Source organism: Oryctolagus cuniculus, chromosome 10, assembly GCF_964237555.1.
Source record: "Oryctolagus cuniculus chromosome 10, mOryCun1.1, whole genome shotgun sequence".
Classification (NCBI taxonomy): Eukaryota; Metazoa; Chordata; class Mammalia; order Lagomorpha; family Leporidae; genus Oryctolagus; species Oryctolagus cuniculus.
In genome coordinates, this window is record NC_091441.1 from 100,898,397 (window position 1) to 100,921,099 (window position 22,703).

The 22,703-nt window shown below is 44.2% G+C and overlaps 1 protein-coding gene across 49 annotated transcripts in view; it reads left to right on the top strand.

The window, feature by feature from the left end:
- The window catches only part of MAP4 (microtubule associated protein 4), a 191,945-nt gene that overhangs the window by 58,847 nt on the left and 110,395 nt on the right, over window positions 1–22,703 (top strand). For all 49 annotated transcript variants that reach the window (XM_070050864.1, XM_070050865.1, XM_017343789.3 and 46 more), the window contains one exon: window positions 11,368–11,609. In XM_070050864.1, the coding sequence (XP_069906965.1) occupies window positions 11,368–11,609 (242 nt within the window). The remainder of the gene's footprint in view (window positions 1–11,367; window positions 11,610–22,703) is intronic.

Sequence of the window (22,703 nt, forward strand, 5' to 3'; positions counted from 1 at the left end):
GCGGCCATTTGGGGAGTGAACCAATGGAAAGAAGACCATTCATTCTCTCTGTCTGTCTCTCACTGTCTAACTCCATCTGTCCAAAAAAAAAAAAAAAAAGAACGAAAAAACAAACGAAAAAAAAAAAAAAACAAGTGAAGGAGCAGAAACTTGAACTAGGCACTCCAATTCGGGATATGGGTATTATAAGGAGCTTCTTTATTTTTGTTTTTTAAAGGTTTATCTCTCTATTTGAAAGGCTTAGTGAGTGAGAGATTGAGATTGGTTAGCCATTCATTGGTTCACTCCCCAAGTGGTCCCAGTTGCTGAGGCTGGGCCAGGCTGAAGCCAACAGCCAGGAACTCCTTCCAGGTTTCCCACGTTGGTGGCAGGAACCAAAGTACTTGAGCTGTCATCTGCTGCCTTCCCATGGAGCTGGCTTGGAAGACCAGTTGACCCAGGATTCAAACCAGCACTCTGACATAGGATGTAGGCGGTAGCCTAGCCCATTGCATTACAACATTCTTGCCCAGGTGGCATCTTAACCACTGTACTAGATGCCCACTCTTTTGTGTTTTAAAATCATACTTGTATTTTTGTTTGTTGACAAATAAAGAACAGTTAAACTGGAGGTGTAGATGCCTGGGTGGTTGATTAGATGTGCTCATAACTAAATGATCTTCCCACTTTTCTATTACATGATTTTTTATCAGTTTTACCTTCATGGACTGAATGTGAGCTAGTATTCTATTTCTTAAACCAAATATCAGTGCAGGAATTGGCCTGGGAGGGTATGTGTGTGGGATGGGGGAGTTTGTGGAAAGATACTGCAAAGGACAAAAAGCTGCCTTTGGGGCCAGCATTGTGGCATAGTGGGTAAAGCTATTGCCTGCACTGCCGGGCATCACATGGGTGCCAGTTCGAGTCCTGGCTGCTCTACTTCTGAACTGACTCCCTGCTAATGTGCTGGGAAAGTGGTAGAGGATGGCCCAAGTACTTGGGCCCCTATACCGAGGAAGGAGACCTGGAAAAAGCTCCTGGCTCTTGGCTTCAGCCTGACCTAGCCCTAACTGTGTGGCCATTTGGGGAATAAACCAGTGAGAGAAGATTGTCTCTCCATCTCTCTAACTCTTTCAAATAAATAAAATAATTTTTTTAAAAATAAAAGCTGCCTTTGAGCATCTGCACTCTGATAATTGATATTTAAAATATATTGGTGTTTTTGTCTGTGTTTTCACCTGTGTCCTAAATTAGGAAAACTTTGAGTAGATTGCTTCATAGAAATATCATTATATAGTTATGGGGAAAATAATTCTACTGGACTATTATATGTTATTTTCATGTTGCCAAATGTCCTTTCAAATTCTCTTTGATCACGAAACTTTAGATAGACATTGTTTATACTTGTCTTTGATTCCTACGGCTTTCAAAGGCTAACTAGTAATAAAGGTAACTTAGATAGAAAAGGGAAAACCAAGTTACTTTTTTTTGACAGGCAGAGTGGACAGTGAGAGACAGAGACAGAGACAGAGAGAAAGGTCTTCCTTTGCCGTTGGTTCACCCTTCAATGGCCGCCGCAGCCAGCGCACCACGCTGATCTGAAGGCAGGAGCCAGGTGCTTCTCCTGGTCTCCCATGGGGTGCAGGGCCCAAGGACTTGGGCCATCCTCCACTGCACTCCCTGGCCACAGCAGAGGGCTGGCCTGGACGAGGGGCAACTGGGACAGAATCTGGCACCCTGACCGGGACTAGAACCCGGTGTGCCGGCGCCGCAAGGCGGAGGATTAGCCTAGTGAGCCGCGGCGCCCGCCCAATCCTGTATTTTTAAAAGAGTTAATTTATTTATTTGAAGGGCAGAGAGATTAAAAAAAAAAAAAAAAAGAGACGGAGAGAACTTCCATCTTTAGTTCATTCTCCAAATGCGTGCCACAGTCAGGGCTGGGCTGGAGCCAGGAGCGAGGAATTCTGTCTGGGTCTTCAACATAGGTGGCAGAAACCTAAGTACTTGAGCTGCCTCCCAGAGTGTTCATTAGGAGGAAGCTGGATCAGAAGGGGAGGCAGGACATGTTCCCAGGTACTCTGGGAAGGGATGATGGTGTCCCAGATGGGAGCTTAAATACTGCACCACAGCACTCACCCACCCCTCCCCTGATAATCTTAAATTTCATCAGCCCAAATGTTTTCCTGGCATGGCAAAATTGTTAAATTAAACAACAGTGCCAAATAAACCGTGCCTGAACTGCACTGCAAATGACTCAAATAATAAGTTTGGTTTTCTGTGATTTACACAAAATAATTATTTTGGGGCCAGTCTGTGGCATACCAAGTAAAGCTGCCACCTGCTATGCCAGCATCCCTTATGGGTGCTGGTTCGAGTCCTGGCTGCTCCACTTCTGACCCAGCTCCCTGCTAAATGCCTTTGGGAAGCAGTGGAAGATGGCCCAAGTGCATGCACCTCTGTGCCCACATGGGAGACCTGGAAGAAGCTCCTGGCTCCTGGCTTCAGACAGGACCAGCTCTGCCTTTTGAGGCCATATGGGAAACGAATCAGAGGATGGAAGATCTCTATCTCTGTCTCCTTCTCCCTCTTGCCCTCCCTGTAAACTCTGCCTTTCACATAAATAAACAAACAAACAAAACCCACATTTTATGGTATTGGTAACACCATTATGGAGTTGAGAAAGAAAGTTACAAGTGCAACTAATACCTAAAACCCAGGTGCTTCACACAATTACAGAATGACTTACTTTCTCAGATTTGATGGAAGTTTTTTTTTTTTTAAGTATTTATTTATCTAAAAGGCAGAGTTACAGAGAGGCAGTGAGAGAGAGAGCGAGAGCGAGAGCAAGCAGTTTAGAGGTCTTCCAGCTGCTGGTTCCCTCTCCAAATGGCAGCAACAGCTGGAGCTGGGTGGATCCGAAGCCAGGAACCAGAAGCTTCCTCCAGGTCTCCCACGTGGGTGCAGGGGCCCAAGGACTTGGGCCATCCTCTGCTGCTTTCCCAGGCCATAGCAGAGAGCTGGATAGGAAGTGGAGCAGCCCCTATGGTTTTACCTGCTACACCACAGCGCCAGCCCTTGGAAGTTGTTTGTACTTCTTTTGGTAATGATAAACCAAATAGAAAGCATATAATTTTTTCCCCAAAAGATTTCACCTATTTATTAGTGAACCACCCACTTACTATTCCTAGCCCCAAATATGTCCAGCTGTCCATACAGTAGTGTCATCTTCATCTCGATGTGGTTAAGAAGATGTGACCTTGATAGAGCATAAATATTTGTGCCATTCATCTCAAGTGCAATTCCTTATAAACTCAGCTTGGTTATTCTCCAATGTCTCCAGTTATACCTGATTTTAGTACCAGTTTTCATCCAAATCCACTGGGGAATAGGGTAAATTTTTGTGGGGTGTGAGGTGGTGATTTTGAAAGTCTTGTGAGAAGACTTTCTTACCATTTCTGAATAATGCTATTAGTATACATACTTAGCAGTGTGTCATTATAGAAAAATAACATTAGTAAGTCAAAAATTTAATAGCTAATTAAAATACATTTTAATTGCTGTTTGTTTTGGAACAAAATAAAAATATGGGGGATTAATTCAAAATGAGATGTTAGGGGCCGGTGCTGTGGTGCAGCAGGTAAAGCCCGCTGCCTGCAGTGCCAGCATCTTATATGGGCACTGGTTTGAATCCCAGCTGCTCCTCTTCTTATCCAGCTCTCTGCTATGGCCTGGGAAAGCAGTAGAAGATGGCCCAAGTCCTTGAGCCCCTGCACCCACACGGGAGACCTGGAAGAAGCTCCTGACTCCTGGCTTTGGATCGGTGCAGCTCCGGCTATTGCGGCCAATTGGGGAGTGAACCAGTGGATGGAAAACCTCTCTCTCTGTCTTTGCCTCTCTCTGTAACTCTGTTGTTCAAATAAATAAAATAAATCTTTAAGAAAAAAATACTTTAAAAAAATGAGATATTAGAGACACATTGCTCAAGTTTACATTTTGATCATGATGTGATAGCTACTATGACAGGAATTGTATAAAGACCTTAATCATGCTCAAAACCTGAGTTTTAAATAATTCTTTGTTTTATTTACAGAGAAGCTTTTCATACAAAAGTTGGAATACAGTTGTGAACTTTCCATTAAATGTTTCTAAAATGGTAAATCCAGTAAAATCAGAACCACTCTTGTTCATTTGCTTTCAGCTCTGTGTTATGCAGTGGAATCAGAATATCACTCTGCTGTTTGAAACTAAAATGTGTTGGTTGTGCAGGGGAAATTTTAATAGTTTATGAATTTGAAAATAATTCAGTTTGTATGGAATGATTCTTTCTTATTTGAAAGATATTTATTAACTTTTTTCTTTTCTAAATAAAAAGCCAAGAGTTTTTTTCTGGGTTTCCCACATGGGTACACTGGCCCAAGCAGTTGGGCTGTTCTCCACTGCTTTCCCAGGCTCATCAGTCTGAGTTGGATCAGAAGTGGAGAAATTGAAACTCAGACCGGTGCCCATGTTGGATGCTGCCACTGCAGGCAGCAGCTTTACCCACTATGCTACAGCACTGAAACTGATAATTATTAACTTAGAACAGTGGTTTTACTTAACCTCTTTTAAAAAAGATTTATTCATTTATTTGAAACAGTGTCAGGGAGAGACAGAGATCTTCCATTCCTGGTTTGCTTCCCAGATGGTCGTAACAGCCATGGCTGGGCTAGGTGGAAGCCAGGAGCCAGGAGTTCCTTCCTCGTCTCCCACATCTTGGGCCATCTTATGCAACCTTACCGGATGTATTAGTAGAAAGCTTAATCAAAAGTGGCGCAGCAGCTGGGACTCCAAATGGCACTCTAATAAGGGAGACAGTCGTCTCAAGTAGTGGATTAATTTACCTGCACTGTAATGCCAGCACTTTAACCATTTTAAAAGTTGCATATATTTAAGATGTATAATTTGATGTCTTGATATACATTTACCTAGTGAAAGAATTACTGCAGTAATGCAGAAAATTAGCACACCCACCTCACATGTATGTGTGTGGTGAGAGCACCTGATATCTACTTGCTTTGTAGCAAATATCTTGTATATAATGCAGTATTATTAAGTATAGCCATCACTCTGTACATTAGGTCTCTAGACTTTTTTTTTTTTTTTTTTTTTTGACAGGCAGAGTGGACAGTGAGAGAGAGAGAGAGACAGAGAGAAAGGTCTTCCTTTGCCGTTGGTTCACCCTCCAATGGCCATTGCGGCCAGCGCGCTGTGGCCGGCGTACCGCGCTGATCCGATGGCAGGAGCCAGGTACTTATCCTGGTCTCCCATGGGGTGCAGGGCCCAAGCAAAATATCCTCTGAGTTCATTCATGTGGTTGCAAGTGGCAGATTGTCCTTTTTTAAGGCTGATTTAATATTTTGTTCTGTACATACTCTATAGTCTTTGGTTAGGTTGTTTTCTTATCTTTGTTGTTCTGAATAATACTGCAGTAAACAGAGTTCAGAAATCTCTTAATTAGCATTTTGGAGACCTAATGCATTTAATAAAATTGTAAATAAAGTACCACACTGACAACATAGGGCTTCAAAATAAAACTTTAGGGGCCAGTGTTGCGGTGCAGCAGGTTAAGCTACCTTTGCCTGCGATGCCAACGTTCCCATATGAGTTCTGATTGGTGTCCCTGTTGCTCTACTTCTGATCCACCTCCCTGCAAATGCACCTGGAAAGGTAGCAGAAGATAGCCCAAGTATTTGGGCCCCTGCCACCAATGTGAGAGGCCTGGATAGAGTTCTAGGCTCCTGGCATCCATCTGGCCCAGAGCCTATGTGCCCATGGTTATGATACAGAGAGTGAACCAGCAGATGGAAGGTCTTTCTTTCTTTCTTTCTTTTTGAAGATTTAAATAAAAAGATTTATTTTATTTATTTGAAAGAGTTACAGAGAGAGATAGAGACAGAGAGAAAGGTCTTCCATTGCTGGTTCACTCCCCAGATAGTGCAGCGGCCAGAGCTGGTCCGATCCGAAGCAAGGAGCCAGGAGCTTCCTCCGGGTCTTCCACGTGGGTGCAAGGGGCCCAAGGACTTGGGCCCCCTCCTACTGCTTTCCCAGGCCATAACAGAAAACTGAATTGGAAGAGGAGCAGCCGGTACTGGGTGCTTCAGGTCAGGGCTTTAACCCACTGTGGCACGACACTGGCCCTGGAAGGTCTTTCTGTTTCTCCCTCTCTCTTTTTAACTCTTATTAAAAATAAGTAAATAAAAACCACTGCTTGAGATGCTCACATCTCATAATGGAATGCCTGGGTTTAAGATGCATCATCACTTGTGATTCCAGCTTTTTACTGGTGCAGACTGGCAGAGGCAGCGGTAATGGCTCAAGTAGTTGAGTCCCTGTTATCCACATGAGAGGCATGGATTGAGTTCTTGGGCCATTCCTGGCTATTATGGGCATTTGGGGAGTAGACAGGTGGATCAGAGTTCTGTCTGTCACTCTTTCTCTCGCTCCATCTGTGTGTCTCGCTGCCTTTTAAAGAAATAAATTGGCCGGCGCCGCGGCTCACTAGGCTAATCCTCCACCTTGGGGCGCCGGCACACCGGGTTCTAGTCCTGGTCGGGGCGCCGGATTCTGTCCCGGTTGCCCCTCTGCCAGGCCAGCTCTCTGCTGTGGCCAGGGAGTGCAGTGGAGGATGGCCCAAGTGCTTGGGCCCTGCACCCCATGGGAGACCAGGAGAAGCACCTGGCTCCTGCCTTCGGATCAGCGTGGTGCGCTGGCCGCGGCGGCCATTGGAGGGTGAACCAACGGCAAAAGGAAGACCTTTCTCTCTGTCTCTCTCCCTCACTCTCCACTCTGCCTGTCCAAAACAAAACAAAACAAAAAAAAAAAAAACAAAATAAAGAAATAAATATAAAAAAATTTTTTAATAAAATGAAGGGTCTTGTTTGGTTCTTTGGAGTTAAATTTTGTTAAAAATCTTAGTGTAGCATCTGTGTATGCTTGAGGCAAGCATCATCATTCTTTTTTTTATTTTTATTTTATTTTTTTATTTAGTAAATATACATTTTCAAAGTACAGTTTATGAATTACAATGGCTTCCCCCCCATAATTTCCCTCCCACTCGCTCCCCTCCCATCTCCCGCTCCCTCTCCCGTTCCATTCACATCAAGATTCATTTTCAATTCTCTTTATATACAGAAGATCGATTTAGTATATATTAAGTAAAGATTTCATCAGTTTGCACCCATACAGAAACGCAAAGTGTAAAATACTGTTTCAGTACTAGTTATAGCATTACTTCACATTGGACAACACATTAAGGACAGATCCCACATGAGAAGTAAGTACACAGTGACTCCTGTTGTTGACTTAATAATTTGACACTCTTGTTTATGGGGTCAGTAATCTCCCTAGGCTCTAGTCATGAGTTGCCAAGCAAGCATCATCATTCCAAAACACTAGATATTTAAAAAAAAAAAAGATTTACAGGGCCGGGCTGTGGCGCAGTGGGTTAAAGCCCTGGCCTGAAGTGCCGGCATCCCGTATGGGTGCCGGTTCTAGTCCTGGCTGCTCCTCTTCCAATCCTGCTCTCTGCTGTGGCCTGGATAGCAGTGGAAGATGGCCCAAGTCCTTGGGCCCCGGCACCCACGTGGGAGACCCAGAGGAAGCTCCTGGCTCCTGGCTTCGGATCAGCACAGCTCTGGCTGTTGCAGCTATCTGGGGAGTGAACCAGTGTCTGGAAGACCTCTCTCTCTGTCTCTACCTCTCTCTGTAACTCTGTCTTTCAAATAAATAAAATAAATCTTCAAAAAAAATAAAAATAAAAAAGATGTAGGACCTTGTGAATATAATCACAAAAAAATCTAACTTTGTTTTAAGAATAGGAATCAAAGAATAAGTTCTCCCTACCTCCCTTTTGTATGAAAGATAGTTGTTTAAAATTCTTGATCAGGAATTAGGTAGCCATTTCAGATGGGAAACCCGATATTAAAAAGTTAGATATGTAGCAGTACTCATTTATCATTTATGTTTTTAAAGGATTTTATTAGGAAGTTTATATAAATTTTATACTTTGGATTTGCTAATTGGAGGTAGGATTCCCTTGTGATTTTTTCAGAATTCTGGAAGTGTCTTGCTTTGTGAACGTTTTGTGATTGTGATGGCCTCACAGTTTGATCCTTTGGGGGAAGTTACAAAAAACTAATGATGGAAAAAAGCTTGTGATTTTATATGATAGGATAGTTAGTATAGATGGAAGGAAGAAGTATATGGGGAGAAAGATGTCTAAAATGACCATCTTTCTTGCTATATGTTCTTTTTCCTAAGTAAAATCAAAATGGACAGTAAGAGTTTGAAGAAAGTCTGACCACTAAGTGGCTTAAATCGTAGTGAATTTTGACATTTTGGAATTTGTTCTGGTACAAAACTGTGTATATTAGTTGAGATTTTTCAGTTGCAAGTAACAGAAAATAAGTTGTCTCTGATTAGGCAAAAGAAAAATGTATTACAAAGTTGCTCACTTGGTTGTAAGAAAGAAGTTAACCAGAATAACTGAATTTAGTCATGAAGTGATCCTAATCCAGCCTTTTTCTTCCTGTCTTCTGATTGGCCCACCTTTAGTCATGTTCTGACCAAAGGGGGGGTGGGGTCAGGATTTGTTTGTATGCGAAGGAGATAAGGAAGAATGCATTTTGGGCAAACACAAGCAGTACCATTACTCCAGGCAACAAGTCCACAGTATAGCTCCTGTGTCAACTTGTATTTAAAATACTCTTGGAGAGCCGGCGCCACGGCTCACTAGGCTAATCCTCCGCCTAGTGGCGCCGGCACACCGGGTTCTAGTCCCGGTTGGGGCGCCGGATTCTGTCCTGGTTGCCCCTCTTCCAGGCCAGCTCTCTGCTGTGGCCAGGGAGTGCAGTGGAGGATGGCCCAGGTGCTTGGGCCCTGCACCCCATGGGAGACCAGGAAAAGCACCTGGCTCCTGGCTCCTGCCATCGGATCAGCGCGGTGCGCCGGCTGCAGCGTGCCGGCCGCGGCGGCCATTGGAGGGTGAACCAACGGCAAAGGAAGACCTTTCTCTCTGTCTCTCTCTCTCACTGTCCACTCTGCCTGTCAAAAAAAAAACAAAAAAAAAAAAACAAAAAAAAAAAAACTCCTGGAGTTTTTTTAAAATTAGTCTTACTGGAAAACAGGACTAGTACTACTGTGCTCTGTATGTACTAGACACACAATTTATTAAGGCGCTTTGCCTCTTTCTATTATATTATTTCTGTATTTTCATGGCTATTTACCTATAGCTTTGCCTTATTTAAGTATATTACCCATCTTAATTTCAGATCATGTTTACAAGCTAAGAGTCTGGTATTCTGTAACACTGGTAATCTGTGTGACCACAAAGAAAGATCTTTCCTTCTAGCTAATTCAGGGAGCATGTCTGTATTTCTTCATGCCAGCAGTGCTTAATGTTATATTTCAGTTTCTAGGGTTGTCCACAAGTGACTCATGAAGAAGCAGTGCTTACGCCAAGACAAATGACGACTTCACTTGCCTGAAAGCAGTAGAACCTCTTTTTTTAAAGATTTTTTAGCCGGCGCCGTGGCTCAATAGGCTAATCCTCCACCTTGCGGCGCCGGCACACCGGGTTCTAGTCCCGGTCGGGGCGCCGGATTCTGTCCCGGTTGCCCCTCTTCCAGGCCAGCTCTCTGCTATGGCCAGGGAGTGCAGTGGAGGATGGCCCAGGTGCTTGGGCCCTGCACCCCATGGGAGACCAGGAAAAGCACCTGTCTCCTGGCTCCTGCCAGGATCAGCGCGGTGCGCCGGCTGCAGCGGCGGCCATTGGAGGGTGAACCAACGGCAAAGGAAGACCTTTCTCTCTGTCTCTCTCTCTCACTGTCCACTCTGCCTGTCAAAAAAAAAAAAAAAAAAAAAAAAGATTTTTTTATTTATTTGAAAGTTAGAGTTACTCACAGGAGAGGCAGAGAGAGAGAGAGAGAGAGAGAGAGAGAGAGGTCTTCCATCTGATGGTTCACTCCCCAATTGGCCGCAATGGCCAGAGCTGTGCTGATCCAAAGCCAGGGAGTTAGGAGCTTCTTCCAGGTCTCCCACGTGGGTGCAGGGATCCAAGGACTTGGGCCATCTTCTACTGCTTCCCCAGGCTACAGCAGAGAGCTGGATCTGAAGTGGAGCAGCTGGGTCTTTAACCGGCGCCTATTTGGGATGCTGGTGCATCAGGCCAGGGCGTTAATCCACTGCACCACAGCACCGACCCATGTAGAACCTCTTTAATGGATATATTCTGCTCTGACCTCTTTTTTTGGATAGTCATTTATTTATATATTTATTATTTATTTAAAGATTTAATTTTATTTATTTCAGAGAGAGTGAGTTACAGACAGAGATGGAGAGGGAGAGGGAGAGGCAGAGAAAAAGGTCTTGCACCTGCTGGTTCACTTCCCAAATGGCCACAATGGCTGGAGCTGAGCCAGTCCGAAGCCAAGAGCTTCTTCTGGGTCTCCCACTTGGGTGCAAGGACCCAAGTGCTTGGGCCATTTTTCACTGCTTTCTCAGTCGATAGCGGGAGAGCAGCCAGGACTTGAACTGGCGCCCATGTGGAATGCCAGTGCTGCAGGCAGAAGCTTATCCTGCTGCGCCACAGTGCTAGCCCCTTTCTGTAGTCTTTTAAAAAAAAGTTACTCCGTTGCATGATTTAGAAAGGAAGATAATCTTTATGGGATAGTTGAAAGGGTATGATACTCGAAATCAAAAGACTTGATTTGGATCTTGCTGTAACTTTTGGATTAGTTGTGTTTTTTTGCACTTTATTGTTATTAATAAAAAGGGTGAAATGACATTTTGTCTACAGCCTAGATATGGGAGAAAAAAGTGATTCGCTTTTCTTAGGAGTTTTGAGCTTTTCTTGTTTCATTTTTTTAAATGAGGTAGCCTCTTTTAGCTCTGAAACTTCAAAGTTTGATTCTTTGTTTAAAATAACTGTTCTAAGGCCGGCGCCGTGGCTCAATAGGCTAATCCTCCACCTTGCGGCGCCGGCACACCGGGTTCTAGTCCCGGTTGGGGTGCCGGATTCTGTCCCGGTTGCCCCTCTTCCAGGCCAGCTCTCTGCTATGGCCAGGGAGTGCAGTGGAGGATGGCCCAGGTGCTTGGGCCCTGCACCCCATGGGAGACCAGGAAAAGCACCTGGATCCTGGCTCCTGCCATCGGATCAACGCGGTGCGCCGGCTGCAGCGGCGGCCATTGGAGGGTGAACCAACGGCAAAGGAAGACCTTTCTCTCTCTGTCTCTCTCTCTCACTGTCCACTCTGCCTGTCAAAAAAAAAAAAAAAAAAAAAAAACTGTTCTAGAAATGTTTTTTCCTTTTGCAGGACTCATCATATGAAACATTTCTTTCCCCTTAAACAGGCAGTTGCAGTGTCGCAGAATGGCTGACCTCAGTCTTGCAGATGCACTAACAGAGCCATCTCCAGAAATTGAGGAAGAGATAAAGCGGGACTTTATTGCCACGCTGGAGGCAGAGCCCTATGATGATGTTGTGGGAGAAACTGTTGGAAAAACAGATTATATTCCTCTCATGGATGTTGATGAGAAAACAGGAAACTCAGAGTCAAAGAAGAAAACATGCTCAAATACTAGCCAAGTTGAAGGTAAGTATTTAAACCAAATTGGATATATGAGTATATGTTCATAAATAGATTGATGATTATGCTTTGGCTCATCATCTTGGAAACCTTGAAAAAACCGAGCTGAATTTTTCTTCCATCTGGTGGTTCACTCCCTAAATGCCTGTAACAGGCAGGGCTGAGCCTTGCCAAAGCCAGGAGCCCAGAAGTACATCTGGGTCTCCCACATTGGTGGCAGGGATACAAGAACTTGGGCTGTCATTAGCTGACTTCCCCGAAGCTGAATTGGAAGTGGAGGAGGGGCTGTCACTGTGGTGCAGTGGGTTAAAGCCCCAGCCTGCAGCGCTGGGATCCCATATGGGTGCAGGTTTGAGACCCTGCTGCTCCACTTCTGATCCAGCTCTCTGCTATGGCCTGGGAAAGCAGTAAAAGATGACCCAACTACTTGGGCCCCTGTCTCTCTCTGTCTCTACTTCTCTCTATAACTCTGTCTTTAAAATAAAATAAATCTTAAAAAAAAAATAAAAAGGAAGAAAGTGGAGGAGTTAGGACTTGAACCAACACTCCAGTATGTGATATGGACTACTAACCTGCCATGCAATAATACCTATCCTTGAATTTTTTTAAATCACTTAATTTATTTGAAAGTCAGAGTTACACAAAGAGAGAGAGAGAGAGAGGCAGAGGGGGATGGGGAGAGGTCTTCCATCTGCTGGTTCACTCCCCAATTGGTTACAATGGTGGGAGCTGCACCCATTCGAGGCCAGAAGCCAGGAACTTCCTCTCAGTCTCCTACACGGGTTCAGGGCCCAAGGACTTGGGCCATCCTCTACTGCTTTCTCAATTTCTATATTAGGTTTGTTAATATTTGAGTATTTTTGCATCTGTTCATGAGGGATATTAGATTTTAGTTTTCTTGTAATGTTATTGTGTAGTTTTACTTTTTATTTAAAATTTTTGGACTGTATTTTTTTAAAAAAGATATATTTATTATTTGTTTGAAAGAGTTACACAGAGATAGAAGGAGAGGCAGAGAGAGAGAGAGAGGTCTTCTATCTGCTGGTTCACTCCCCAGTTGGCTGCAACGGCTGGAGCTGCACTGATCTGAAATCAGGAGCCAGGAGCTTCTTCCAGGTCTCCCACGTGGGTGCAGGGGCCCAAAGACTTGGGCCATCTTCCACTGCTATCCCAGGCCATAGCAGAGAGTTGGATTGGAAGTGGAGCAACCAGGACTCGAACCAGCACCCATATAGGATGCTGGCACTGCAGGTAGTGGCTTTACCCACCATGCCGGCCCCAGGACTGACTTTCAGTAGATCACAGTGAGTGAGCTGCTCTGCTTTGTAGAAAACCCTGACCCAGAAGCAAGTCATCTATGTATGGTCTAGCAACAGGCGTTGCCTGACCTGTCACAGGGCGACCCCCTTTCCAGCCCCACTCCGTCACTGGGATAAAGGACACTCTGCACTTACAACAGTCTGATGCGTGGAATGCGTGCATCTTGTTGAATTTTAGAATTGAGATCTTGATAACTTCATAAAATAAGTTGGGAAGTGTTTCTTTCTCTTATGTTTTCTAAAGCAGTTTGTGTAGAATTGATATTTTTTTCCCTTTTTTAAATGTTTGATAAAATCACTGGTTAAAGTCATCAGGACTCGAAATTTTCCTTGTCAACTTTTTAAATTAGAAATTCATTTTTTTTAATTGTTCAGAATAGGTTTCTTCTCAAGTAAGTTTTGGTAGTTTGTATCTCTCAAGAATTTCTTGGTCTTTTTGTAAAAATTGTAAGATTACCTTATTCTTTTACCAGCTGTAGGATCTGTTGTCACATCGTCTTGTTTCATTCCTTATATTGGTATTTGTGTTCTTGCTAAGTCTAGAGAGCACTTTATCAATTTTGATTTTTTTTGAAGATCCAGTTTTTGGTGTCTTTTTTTTTCCCTGTTGTCTTTGAATTTCTGCTCGTATCTTTACTATGCCTTTCTTTCTGTTTACTTTGAGTTGATTTATGCTCTCTTATTTTTTCAGGTGGCAACTTAGATAATTGATTTGAGACATTTTTTCTTTCTAAATGAGCATTTAATGTTCCACGTTACCTTCTAATCACAATTTTAGCTACATCCCATGGATTTTTGTATGATATGCTGTATTTTTACTTTCATCTAGTTAAATATTTTTCTAATTTCCTTTGAGAGTTTCTCTTTGGCCTATGGGTATTTACGAATATCTTTTTTGGGCTGGCATTTTAGTATAGCATGTTAAGCTACCACCTGCAATGCCGGCATCCTATATAGGCACCAGTTTGAATTCCAGCTGCTTAACTTTTTTTTTTTTTTTTTTTTTGACAGGCAGAGTTAGTGAGAGAGACAGAGAGAAAGGTCTTCCTATTTTATTTTATTTTATTTTTTATTTTTGACAGGCAGAGTGGACAATGAGAGAGAGAGACAAAGGTCTTCCTTTGCCGTTGGTTCACCCTCCAATGGCCACCGCGGCCGGCGCGCTGCGGCCCACGCACCACGCTGATCCGAAGGCAGGAGCCAGGTGCTTCTCCTGGTCTCCCATGGGGTGCAGGGCCCAAGTACTTGGGCCATCCTCCACTGCACTCCCTGGCCACAGCAGAGAGCTGGCCTAGAAGAGGGGCAACCGGGACAGAATCCGGCGCCCCGACCAGGACTAGAACCCGGTGTGCCGGCGCCACAAGGCAGAGGATTAGTTTAGTGAGCTGCGGCGCTGGCACCAGAAAGGTCTTCCTTTTTCCATTGGTTCACCCCCCAAATGGCTGCCATGGCCAGCTTGCTGCGCCGATCCAAAGCCAGGAGCCAGGAGCTTCCTCCTGGTCTCCCATGCGGTTGCAGGGCCCAAGCACTTGGGCCATCCTCCACTGCACTCCCGGGACACAGCAGAGAGCTGGATAGGAAGAGGAGTAACCAGGACAGAATCCGGCGCCCCAACTGGGATTAGGAGCTGCGGCGCCAGCCGCTGCTTAACTTCTGATCTAGCTCCCTGCTAATATTTCTGGGAAAGCAGCAGAAGATGACCCAAATCCTTGGGCCCCTGCACCTACATTGGATACCTGGAAGAAGATTCTGGCTCTTGGCTTTGGCCTGACCCAGCCCAGGACATTGTGGCCATTTGGGAAATGAACTAGCAGATCGAAGAACATACTCTCTGTGTCTCTCCCTCTTTCACCAGCCTCCAAATACTTTTTTTTTTAAATTGAATTTCTTTTTTTTTTCCTAAGATTTATTTATTTATTTGAAAGTCAGAGTTACATACACATACAGAGAGAGAGAGAGAGAGGTCTTCCATCCGCTGGTTCACTCCCAAATTGGCCACAATAGGCAGAGCTGTGCCTATCCGAAGCCAGGAGCCAGGAGCTTCTTCCAGGTCTCCCACATGGGTGCAGGGGTCCAAGGACTTGGGTCATCCTCTGCTGCTCTCCCAGGCCAAAGCAGAGAGCTAGATTGGAACTGGAGCAGCCGGGTCTTGAACCAGCGCCCATATGGGATGCCAGCACTTCAGGCCAGAGGGTTGACCTGCTGCGCCACAGCGCCGGCTCCCAAATACTTTATTTTTTTAAATACAGAAAGAATTTTTTCTCTTTCTCTTTTTGCTTCAAAAATGATGTCTGGCCAAGCAATCTGTTTTAACAAGCATTCGCAGGTAGTTGGAACCATCTCCACGACTGGGAAATAGTAACGGAGGGGAAAGGGCTTAAGTTGCCCTGGAAAAATGGTAACTAACTAGGTATTTCAGAATTTCTCTGTTTAGCTGGCTGGGCCCTTGTTTTGTCAAGCATTGCAGCCTACCTTCATGGACACCAGAGGGCAGTGTTGATATGAGAATGATTTAAGTTCTAGAGGGTACCCTTGTAGTGAGAGACTGTGTGGAATCCTTTCTGTTTTTCCCGAACTGATTCACTATGGGTCTTTCTCACAGCTTCTTGTTATTCCTTCCCTGCTAACCTTGTGAGCTATGGGAGGGAACCTCTAAATTTTGTGTGGTGGTTTTGGGGGGTTGGATTAAAAAGTGTGAATTTGAATGTCTCTGTAACTCGGAGACTGTCATTGCAGAAATATGTGCTATTTTCCAGTGTTGTATGTGTTTAGCTTTAAAGTTTTCATGTGTTGAAGATACTCTTGGGAAAATTAATTAGAGCACATAATACAGCATCTTTTGAATTAGGACTTACCCAGTAATGGGCTGCATTCCAATGATAAGGGTCCAGCACATCTTACCTAGCAGAGAAATATGCAGGCCTTTTTTCTACTCTAAAACCTCATTGTCTTTATGTTTTAATATTGTTTTTATTGTCTCCTGGACTTATATTTTATGTTCATTTATTTTCATTTTATTTGAAAGAGAGGGTGAAACAGAGAAATCTTCCATCTGTTGATTCACTTACCAGATGGGCACAGCAGCTGGGACTGGACCAGGCTGAAGTCAGGGACTTAGAACTCAATCCAGGTTTCTTACATGGGCAGCAGAGTCCTAATTCCTTGAGCCGTCATCTGCTGCTTCCCGTGGTAAGCATTAATGGGAAGCTGGATTTGGAAACAGAGCTGGGACTTGAACCCATGCATGGCAATATGGGATGCAGGCATTCCATACAGTGTTTTAACCACTACACCAAAAGCCTACCCTAGGTTGTTTGTTCCTGTCTTAGCCATCACAAATGTGAGTGGATCAGTTTTGGATCTGATGATATTGTTTAACCAAGAATTATCTGTTCTGGGCTGACATGGTGTAGCGAGTAAAGCCACTGCCTGTGATGCCGACATCCCACATGGGCATTGTTTCAGACCCAGCTGCATCACTTCTGATCCTGCTCCCTGCTAATGTGTCTGGGAATGAAGAGGAAGATGGTCTAAAAGCTTGGGCCCCTGTACCCCCATGGGAGACCTGGAAGACGCTCCTGGCTCCTGGCTTTGGCCTGGCCCAGCCGTGGCTGTTGTGGCCATTTGGGGAGTGAACCAGCAAATGGAAGGTCTCTGTCTCTGTTGTTCTGCTATTAAAATAAAACAAATAAATAAAAAGGATTTTATGTTAGGCCAGAGTAAGCTAATTTCAATGTTTTCATAAGATGGTCACTTTATAGTTAATTTCTAACTAGTCTGTAGATCTATAAACCTATTGTCAGTTTATAGTTACCAATGAGAATAATAGTTGTTAGCACTTTCTTACAAAATACTGCCTCCTATATTACTACATTTAATCCCACTTTCCAGGTGAGGCCACAGAGACTTGGAAAGCCTGAAGGAGTCACATTTGTTCATTTAGTCAGTAACTGCCAAACCTCAAACTGAACCTATGTCTTAATAATTCTAAACACCATGTTCTTTCTATGAAGCCAAATTATTTTCATGAACACACTTTCTACTTGATTTAATGACTCATAGGTAGTGTGTTTTTTTTTAAACGAAAGATATACTTATTTAACTCAAAAGGCAAATTCCTTAGACATATTGACACGTTCAGTCAGTAAGTAAGAGTCTTTTTTTGATAAAGAGCACAGATTTCAGGGACTCTGCTACTGATTTTGGAAAGTATGTTTTCAGAGCATTTTTTTTTTTTTTTTTTTTGACAGGCAGAGTTAGACACTGAGAGAGAGATACACAGAGAAAGGTCTTCCTTCTGTTGGTTCACCCCCCAAATGAGCTGCACCGATCTGAAACCAGGAGCCAGGTGCTTCTTCCTGGTCTCCCATGTGGGTGCAGGGCCCAAGCACTTGGGCCATCTTCCACTGCCCTCCCGGGCCACAGCAGAGAGCTGGACTGGAAGAGGAGTAACCAGGACAGAATCCGGCGCCCCAACCGGGACTAGAAACTGGCGTGCCGGCACCACAGACGGAGGATTAGCCTAGTGAGCTGTGGTGCCGGCCATGCCTATTAACTTCTTTAGCCTCTAAGAGTTTCTGTTTGGTGCTTATATTGTCTTCTGTGTTGACTGCCAGTCGAAGCTCACTGTCAAATCCTTACCTGCATACTAAGGCCTCTCGTGGGTTGTCTGCTGTCAGTGCCCCATGAGCTTGAAAATAAGCAAGATGGTGGTCAGGGCTCTGCCATTTGCTTGCATGAATTTGGAGAGTCGTCATGGAAAACTCTTTCATATTTTTTGTTTCCAAACTTCCGACACTTGCCCTCCTGCTCTTTTTTTTTTTTTTTAAGATTTATTTATTTATTTGAAAGAGTTGCACAGAGATAGAAGGAGAGGCAGAGAAAGAGAGAGAGAAAGGGAGAGAGAGGTCTTCCTTCCACTGATTCACTCCCTAATTGGCTACAATGGCCGGAGCTGCACCTATCTGAAGCCAGGAGCTTCTTCCAGGTCTGCCACCCGGGTACAGGGGCCCAAGGACTTGGGCCATCTTCTGTTGTTTTCCCAGGCCATAGCAGAGAGCTGGATTGGAAGTGGAACAGCCGGGACTCGAACATGCACCCATATGGGATGCCGACATTGCAGGTGGTGACTTTATCAACTATGCCACAGCGTGGGTCCTCTCCTGCTCATTTTCTTAGCTGATGACTTTTAGAACAGAGGATCAATGTATTCAATCAAAAGAGAATCTCCACATCATCCCATCACACAACTCCTCCTATGCTACCTTTGTCTGTGTCCTCATACTCTGCTGCTGTTCACATGACTGAGCTGCCCCTGCTGTCATCCAAGGGCACTACAGTCGTAGTTGTTTGACTGTAGCATTATCACTTTCTTTCATTCAGCTGAATCATTTGTAAGCATCAAATATTCCATCATTAAAAATATCTTGATATTTAAAAAAAATTGGGGGCCAGTGCTTCCTGCTGTGCTGGCATCCTGTATGGATACCAGTTCATGTCCTGGCTGCTCCACTTCTGATATAGCTTCCTGCTAATGTACCTGGGAAAGTAGCAAAAGATGGCCCAAGTGCTTTGGCCCCTGCATCCATGTGGGAGACCCAGATGAAGCTCTTTTTTTTTTTTTTTAAAGAATTATTTTGTTTATTTGAAAGACAGAGTTAGAGAGGTAGAGCCAGAGAGAGAGAGAGAGCCAGAGCGAGCGAGCTTCCATTCCACTGGTTCACTCCCCAAATGACTGCAACGGATGGAGCTGAGCTGATCCGAAGCCAGGAGCCAAGAGCTTCTTCCAGGTCTCCCATGCAGGTGCAGGGGTGCAAGGACTTGGGCCATCTTCCATTGCTTACCAAGGCCATAGCAGATAGCTGAGTTGGAAGAGGAGCGGCCAGGACTCGAACTGGTGCCCATATGGGATGCTGGCGCTGCAGACTGGGGCTTTAACCCACTATGCCACAGCGCTGGCCCCCAGATGAAGCTCTTGGCTCCTGGCTTTGGCTTGACCCAGTGCTGGCCATTGGATCTATTTGGGAGAGTGAACCAGAGGATGGAAGATCTCTTTTTCTCTCTGTTTCTTCTTCTTTGTAGCTCCTTTTTTTTTTTTCCCCCTGACAGGCAGAGTGGATAGTGAGAGAGAGAGAGACAGAGAGAAAGGTCTTCCTTTTGCCGTTGGTTCACCCTCCAATGGCCGCCACAGCTGGCGCACTGCGACCGGCGCACCACGCTAATCCGATGGCAGGAGCCAGGTGCTTCTCCTGGTCTCCCATGGGGTGCAGGGCCCAAGCAAGTGGGCCATCCTCCACTGCCTTCCCGGGCCACAGCAGAGAGCTGGCCTGGAAGAGGGGCAACCGGGACAGAATCTGGCGCCCCGACCGGGACTAGAACCCGGTGTGCCAGCGCCGCTAGGTGGAGGATTAGCCTAGTGAGCCGTGGCACTGGCCTATTGTAGCTCTTTCAAAAGTAAATGAATCTTTAAGAAAAAAGTCTTAGCTCAATCCCATTTCCATGTAATCTTTTTATTTTGCTCCTTCTTTGAAACTGGTGTATCTACTACTTGTATCCACCCACTTTCCTCCCATTCACTTATCTGAATTTAACCCATGCAATGGGCCAGTGCCGTGGCTCACTAAGCTAATCCTCCGCCTTGCGGCGCCGGCACACCATGTTCTAGCCCTGGTCGGAGCGCCAGATTCTGTCCCGGTTGCCCCACTTCCAGGCCAGCTCTCTGCTGTGGCCAGGGAGTGCAGTGGAGGATGGTCCACGTCCTTGGGCCCTGCACCCCATGGGAGACCAGGAGAAGCACCTGGCTCCTGCCTTCAGATCAGCGTGGTGCGCCGGCCACAGCGCGCCGACTGTGGCGGCCATTGGAGGGTGAACCAATGGCAAGGGAAGACCTTTCTCTCTGTTTCTCTCACTGTCTACTCTGCCTGTCAAAAAAAATTAAAAATAAATAAATAAATAAATAAATAAAAAATAAATAACCCATGCGATGCTTCCAGAACTGCTCTAACAGTGCTCTGACATTGCCAGAGATGATTTTTAGGATTCTCCATGAATTTTAGCCTGAGCAACTGAAAGGAAAAAAACCTGCCATTACTTGAAGTGGAGAAGGCTACAGAAGGAGTAGAATTTGAAGGTACATAAGAAATTCAGCTAAGGGGGTCAGCATTGTGGCACAGCTGGTTAAGCTTCCTCTTGCAATGCAGTTATGCTGGTTTGTCTTTGTTGCTCCACTTCTGATCCGGCTTCCTGCTAATGTTCCTGGGAAAGCAGTGGAAGATGGTCTTGAGTGCTTGCAGTCTCCCCACCACCTATGTGGGAGACCTGGATGGAGTTTGGAGATCCTGGCTTTGGCTGAGCCATTGTGTCCACTGGGAAATGAACCAGCTAATCAAAGATACCGGTCTCTGTGTCTGTCTCTCCCTCTCTGTGTAACTCTGCCTTTCAAGACTCAGCTTAGGATGTTTTCAGTGTACATTTTCTGCTTGTCATCCAAGAGGAGAAAAATAGAGTACTGGGTTCAATTCTGGAGTTCTGTTCAGGAGATACAATACAAAGGTTAATGTAAATGGCTTTTGCTAAAAGTGTCATTCTGTGGTCCTTGCAAACTGAATTTAGATGTATGCTTCTAAGACTATTTCCTGAATTTCATTCCCTCTCCCTTTAACCAGCCCAGTCCAGCCCAGCCCAGCCCCTTTCTTTTCCTTTTCTTCTTGGTAAATACTTTTTGTTTAGCTTACCAGAAACCAAAGAGAAAAGTGGTATGTGGAACAAATGGCAGGAGAGAACCATGGAGAAAAGCAGATCAACGGTGCAGCTCCAGCCGTTGCGGCCATTTAGGGGGTGAACCAACGGAACAAAGACCTTTCTCTCCCTCTCACTGTCTGTAACTTGACCTCTCAAATAAATAAATAAAAAAATCTTAAAAAAAAAAAAGAAAAGCAGATCAAGTGAGCTGTGCAGTCACTGCTTCTTAAACTGAATTGAAATAGTTTTATTTATTGTTAAACTGAACTGAAATCATGTTGCTCAGGTTTGGATTATGATAATGAATGTACAGATTAACAAGCAATTGTGTCTATAAACCAAAGTGGTAGTTATTTCTGAAAGTATAAATGTGTAATCCTAAATTTGCTTTTGGTCTCAGTGATCATATTTAGGGAATGATATCCATAAATAGTTTGAAACTTTGCAAAAATAGTTGTCATCTGACTTTGATTTGAAAATTCATTCAGGCCTTCTTTGCCATGAGTTATGATTTTACAGATTCAGTTGTGGATTTAATACATAATAGGCCTAGGATGGTTGAATCTGATACTAAACATGTGCAGACATTTTTCCAGTTGTTAGTCTCTAAAAAAGTACAGTAATGTGGAGATAGATTAATGTATACTGGAGGATGTGTCAGGGTATGTGCAAATACTACTGTCTTTCATATAAAGGTTTTGGTATTGTTCTAGAGCCAATCCCTCCAGGTACTGAGGGGTAACTGTATAATTTCTTTTTGGCAAAGAGAAGAAAAGTAGTTCATAATCATAGTAACTTAATGCAAAAGTAAAGCATAGGATCTCCTCAGAGAGGCTAACTATCAGGTTCATTCTGAGAACTTTTTAGGGCAAAGATTTCAAATAAATGAATATTATAATTTTTGATAAATCATTACTAGTCATAAAGATTAAATTTGTACTGTTTTTCCTAGGATGATGAAATCCATTACTTTTCTCAATTAGATTAAGAATTTGTAGATTGATGTTTTTCTCTAGGATTAAATAGGATTTAGCAATTTTAGTCTCATTTTTTTATAGACATCATAGTCAATGGAAAGCTTTGTTATAAGAATGTTCTCAATACTTTGTTACAGTAAGTATATCATAGTACAACATTATAAAAATTATTTTCAATTTTCTATTAGATGACAGTTCCATTATTATCTCTCAATTTTTCCGATTCCAAGAATTGGAAGCCATCTAATTTGCAAAAGGCTTTGTTAAATATTAAATAATTCACTTTTGTTTTGTTTAGGGTTTGCTTTGATTTCATGGGTGTGTTCTATTTTCCTTTTAAAAAATTGTTTTAAAAGATTTATTTGTTTGAGAATCAGAGTTACAGAGAATGAGAGAGACAGAGATATCTTCCCATCTGCTGTTCACTCCCTAGATGGCCACAAGTGCTGGGGCTGAACCAGGCTGAAGCCAGGAGCTTCGTCTGGGTCTCCCACATGGGTGGCAGGGGCCCAAGCACGTAGGCTGTCTTCCACTGCTTTTCTCAGGCTAGTAGCAGGGATCTGGATCAGAAGTGGAGCAGCTAGGACTTGAACCAGCACTCATATGAGATGCCAGCATTAAAGGCTGTGACTACCCACTGTGGATTACAGGGCCGACATTGTGCCGTGGTGTGTGCAGTAGCCTCCTGCGATGCCATCATCCCATATGGGCGCCACCACTTCAAGTCTCAACTGCTCCTGTTCCAATCCAGCTCCTTGGTAATGGCGTGAGAAAAACAGCAGAAGATGGTCCAAGTGCTTGGACCACTGCCACGTACATGGGAAACCCAGATGAAGCTCCTGGCTCCTAGCTTCAGCCTGGCCCAGCCCTGGCCATTGCAGCCATCTGGGGAATGAACCAGCAGATGGAAGATCTCTTTCTCTCTCTGTAACTCTGAGTTTAAAAATAAACAAATCTTTAAAAAGTTTTTATTTGCTGTATCAACATTGTTTACTTGGGTGGTATTTATTCTCTGAATATGATATCTTTGGGAGTAGTAGTTTTTCTTGGTTATTTGGCAGCTC